The sequence below is a fragment of the Toxorhynchites rutilus genome, chromosome 3 (genome assembly GCF_029784135.1).
Source record: "Toxorhynchites rutilus septentrionalis strain SRP chromosome 3, ASM2978413v1, whole genome shotgun sequence".
Taxonomy (NCBI): domain Eukaryota; kingdom Metazoa; phylum Arthropoda; class Insecta; order Diptera; family Culicidae; genus Toxorhynchites; species Toxorhynchites rutilus.
Window position 1 is genome coordinate 80953155 of NC_073746.1, and position 4927 is coordinate 80958081.

General features: G+C 34.9%; 1 protein-coding gene across 2 annotated transcripts; it reads right to left on the bottom strand.

Annotated features, from left to right (window-relative positions):
• Positions 1–1487: 1487 nt before the first annotated feature.
• Positions 1488–4181, bottom strand: LOC129779004 (microfibril-associated glycoprotein 4-like). 2 transcript variants are annotated; one of them, XM_055786236.1, is made up of 4 exons: positions 4019–4181; positions 3710–3955; positions 3044–3658; positions 1488–2970 (listed from the first exon to the last, which is right to left on the bottom strand). In XM_055786236.1, the coding sequence occupies exons 1-4, from the start codon at positions 4153–4155 to the stop codon at positions 2844–2846; spliced, it is 1125 nt and encodes a 374-aa protein (XP_055642211.1). In that variant the 5' UTR covers positions 4156–4181; the 3' UTR covers positions 1488–2843. The 2 variants fall into 2 exon arrangements, with proteins under 2 accessions (XP_055642211.1, XP_055642210.1); XM_055786235.1 differs by having other exon boundaries at positions 3023–3658; positions 4019–4178.
• Between the last annotated feature and the right edge of the window lie 746 nt (positions 4182–4927).

Genomic DNA, 4927 nt, shown 5'->3' on the forward strand with positions numbered 1-4927 from the left:
TGAAACAAGTTTTTGGATCAAAAAGTAACAAGTATATAACGCGTAGACATTTTATCTTTCGAATGAAGTGTTTATCATACCATTTCGTTCAGTTGTTTAGGAGCTATTAACGCTCAAAATCTCGGTCTCCAGCGTAACGCTTTCGTTTTCGAAACTTTGATTTTACACCCCGGTATAGAAATGAAAGACGTAGTCCTACGTCAAAAATGTGTTAGGAGTGTTAGTAAAAATGACCATGAAGAAGAAAACAAATCATTGAAGTAGTTTAGAATCTCCTTAAGTTTATATAAGATACTTTCAATGATACTTTTTCAACCAAAAATGCCTTACGTTGTTGTTGTGGTGCGTTTTTTTCCATGGACTATGGTATGTTACTATATTTTCAATTGTCGTGAAAACATTCAAAATTATTCGCAAGATCAAGTTTTTTTTTATATTAAAGTATATTAGCAATATGATTAACGATGATAGAATAAGTATACTAGTTGTTGCCAATGATCTGATGGATCATATACAACAAGCGCGGTAAAGGCCTGATTTTCTTAACCCTCCTGTACTCGCGTGCAAAATCATAACACGTATACTCGCGCACGGAGTCACAGACCGAACATTGAACTTCTCTGTAATGTTGACATTTGTATTTTTCAGGCTTTATTGGCATTTATTTGAAGAAGAGGGTATGATTGAATGAAAAAAATCAAAAAAATATGTTTTCTTCGTCTTTATTATGTTTCAATAGTCATCTAATTCAGCCTCCTTAAAATAGAGTAATTTTTGATACTCCAACACAAATAACGAAATTCGAATTTTTCACTGATATTAATTAAAAGTAAGCAACTGAATATAATTAATGATAGTATACAGAGCTATAAAATAACATAAAAACGTATTAATCGATTGTGGTTTCATTGGAGTAAGAATCAGAACATAGCATAACTGCATGCTCGGAACAAACATATTTTTTACACTTCATGCAGTTGTTGCGTGTTTTTCGGGTCTTTTATCGAAGAGAAGAATGCATAACGACCTTCTAGATAATTACCAGATGATAAAGGTTCTGGAATATAAAGTTTGCATATTTCTAATATTCTTTGTCTCTGTTTTCTTGGTAAACTAAGAATTAATGGCTTTTTTTAGATGGGGCATAAAAAGATGATTTAAAAGGATTTATAGGAACTTCCTTTTCTTTTTCTAGTTTTCTTGTCGATATTGTCCATTATAAAAAAATATCCCCGAAACTGTAACTGTTAAAAGTTACCATAAGCTACCAATTAGTTTATAGTTTACTGTTTCCAATTTTTCCACAAGTGAAATTCTTTCACAAGTGTGTATATGTATGACCATTATATTTAGCGAATAACTATACGAAAGTCAAACATTTATATTTTGCTTTTGAACGTATAAATCTAACGACGAATATATCGACGAATAGTTAATATATGGATCCGTTCAATCCAGTTACAAAAGGGACTGAAATCAAATAAGAATTGTCCGGTAATAATCTAATGCATTATATTCAATAAATATTCCATGCCACTAACATTAATTTATACATTTCATTCACCAATATTCTAGAATATGTAAAAAGGCACTTGTCCAAAAAAGTTACTCCTATCCTCGCGTCGGTGTATCAGACCGAAAGTGTTAGAAAAGTGGCACACGTCCCCTTTGAACCAACACATGCGATACGCTAAACAATGATGAACGACGAATAACGAAGCTAGAGAGAATCGCAAAGTCGTAGTGTTGATATCTTCTGAGAAATGAACGAATTATTGATTTCTCGGTCTGACAGACCAATGCGCGAGTATAAGAGTGTTAAAGGGTGGCTTCTGTACCACTCACATCAAATAAGTTAACTCTGTCATCTGAATTTTGGTCATACGTTTCGGTGAAGGAAAGGTGGACATTTCTGAATATGAATCGGGCCTTATTTAATGAACCTAGAAAGGAAAACCATGTATTATCGTTCCCTTGAGGGTTTACGAATGCGTTTTTTAACAATATTTCATACTGGATGAGGCCTTCTCAACAAATTCATTTAGTTAGACTTTTCGCTAACTCGTTATTTTTTATCTGTCTTACTAAATATCTCTTGATGTTATAAATGAAACGAATTCTTCATCACATCGCTTATCATAGGAATAAAACAATTTTGAATGAAATTCCATTACAAGAATTGAGCCATTACATGTCAAACTGATGTAGTGGTTCTCAGATTTTCGTCAAAAGTGGTAATTTTGCTCTTTATCGCAAATCATTAGACACGTATTTTTTTTATTTTTTTATTAAAGTGCGTTTCCATTTTAGGGTGGTCTGAAAAGTCATTTTTTCCATTTTTCCCAAAAATGACTTTTTTCTAAATTCATAACTTTTGAACCTCTGAACCGAAATAGATGATCGATATATCAAATTAAAGCCAATGAGCCAAATATTTTTCAAAGAGGGATTTTATTTTCGTAATTATTGATAACGACTACATTTTATTGTTTTCATGGCTTTGGACTAGAGGGAACCATATTTTTTATATTTTTCCATGAATTTTTCCATTAAATTGAAGCCAATCATCTAAAATGGTTCAGTGTTTCAAAAGTTATGAATTTTTGAAAAAATCAATTTTTGGGAAAAATTGTAAAAAATAGATTTAGATAGAAATGAATACCATAATAAAAAAAATTAAAAAAATACGGGTCTAATGTTTTGCGATAAAAAAAAATTGTCACTTTTGACGAAAATCGGAGAAACATTTTGTAATTTTGTAATTTTGCATTGATTTTTTATTCAAGATGAAATTTTTGTCGTCTTGTAACTACGTAACTACAAGTCAATGTATGAGGATTCTTTTAGACGACGGCTCGAATCATCATCGTGGAGCTCTTCAAGCCATAATGGTGTCCTCTGAATGCCTTCCAGCACATCATGTTAGCATAATCAGATATGTTTCCTCTCACATATAGCCCATTGAGATTGCTGTAACATGAAATTTTACCAATTTTGTCATTTATAGCTCAACAAACAATACCTTGCATGACAGGCACCATACCACCATGCACCTTGGTACATAACCGCGCAACTTCCATCCTTGTGAGTGTCGTTGTCGGAATCTAGTGTACTAAACTTCAGTTTAACCGCATAACCGAGCGAATCCCTGGCGGTTCCTGTATAGTTTCCTAGCTTATTCAGGGCATATTTTTGCTCTGGTCCGCCAACCAAGAAATGATTATATTTAGCTACCGCCATTATTCCATCAAAATCCTCCAACACGACGTGCAGCTCATGACGTTTCGCGTATGTAAGCTCATGGATCTTTTTCAATCCAAGCCAAAACTCTCCGTTCAAATTACCAAATCCGTTTTCATATTCGTTCCATCCACGATAGAAGAAGACTGACCCATCGAAACGTTTTTGAATCACAGTCCAACCGCCACCTTCGTAGTCTTGATCACAGTACGCTTCGAAGGACTCTTTGAAGCCCGGTTGTGGATGAATCCGCCGGACTCCCGAACGCCGTTCTGACACATTTGCGCATGTCCGCGGCAGATTTATTCTTTCCAAAGGCATCGTTGCGTTTGTATTGAGTTTGTTGGCTATCAATTGAAGGATATACAAATTCATCATTTCCGTTGTTGGGAGCGTTTGTTGCACTCGATAAATCTTGCTGAAAGTTTAGCATTACGATATTGTTGTTTAGAGCAAGTAAATGACAAACCTAGTGTCACTCAGCAACCAGGAAACATTTATTGCAAGCATATCCAACTCATTTCGGATGTACGAAATCTCTTCCACAGATTCAACCGTTTTACCGATTTTTCTTAATTGGATTTCATGATTACCCAGCATTTTGGCTTGTTGTTTCATAATCCGTTCTGAGTTTTCAAGTTTCCTCTGGCACCCTTCAATATCTGCTCTGAGCGAGTTATAATGAAGCTTGGATTCAAGGATCAACTTCTGCAAGCTACATAACGAAGAGCTCGTTTGATCAAGTTAGATTTGAAAATATTAAATAATTGACACTTACTTGTAATTCACTGCTTCCAATCCACTCATGGTTAACTCATAGCCGAACGCAGCCGTGGCGATGCTTCCAGGATTTTCCGAACACTGTACAGATGCTGAGAGAATCACAACGAAACACAACACTTTTTGCATCATCATGCGCGAATTACTGATTGCATCTGATGCTGTCGGTTTATATACCACGACGGGTCTGAATGGTTTCTCCTTCTCGGTGAATCCCCTAGGATTCTCTTTTTTTATTGAATGCGGAGAATGTAATGCTGATCAGAGATGGAAAGTTTCGCGAAAGAATGAAGCTTATGCCATCCGGAGATGTTTTATTGACCCTTCACTCTAAATCATTATAGATGACTGATTGTGATTTCATGAAAAGTCGAATAATAGATATTTGAATAGACAAATTCAGTTTTTCATATAGATATAAATCATGTGGTGGATGCTCTGGAGAACATAGCGAGTGATTGGTGGTATTTAATTCTAAAATGAAATGAACTTACCTAAAATGAATTTTTTGGTACGTAGGTCTGTTACCTACGTTACGTTACCAAAATGAAAACGATCTAAAGTTCAGCCATGTAGAATACTTATGGTCGGGAGTTATATGTATAGTTTACTGCCGTTCTACGCATAGTTGTCCCATGTTACTTTCTGACGATTTTCACTTTTCTTCATAAAACGTTGTTTTTATGCATCTTTTTCACTGGCGGAGCATCCATTTTTGCCGTTCTTCACCTTCCGGATCCTACGGAAAAACACAAAAAACATATAGTTTATTTCCAAAACAACATCAAGCTCAATTGTCTCATGTTGATATTCTATTCATAACTGTCCAACCATGTATTTTTTGTAGATCCATATCGAATAAAGGGTGTGTCACATCAAATTGCATCACGGAAAAAACGCTGTAGAA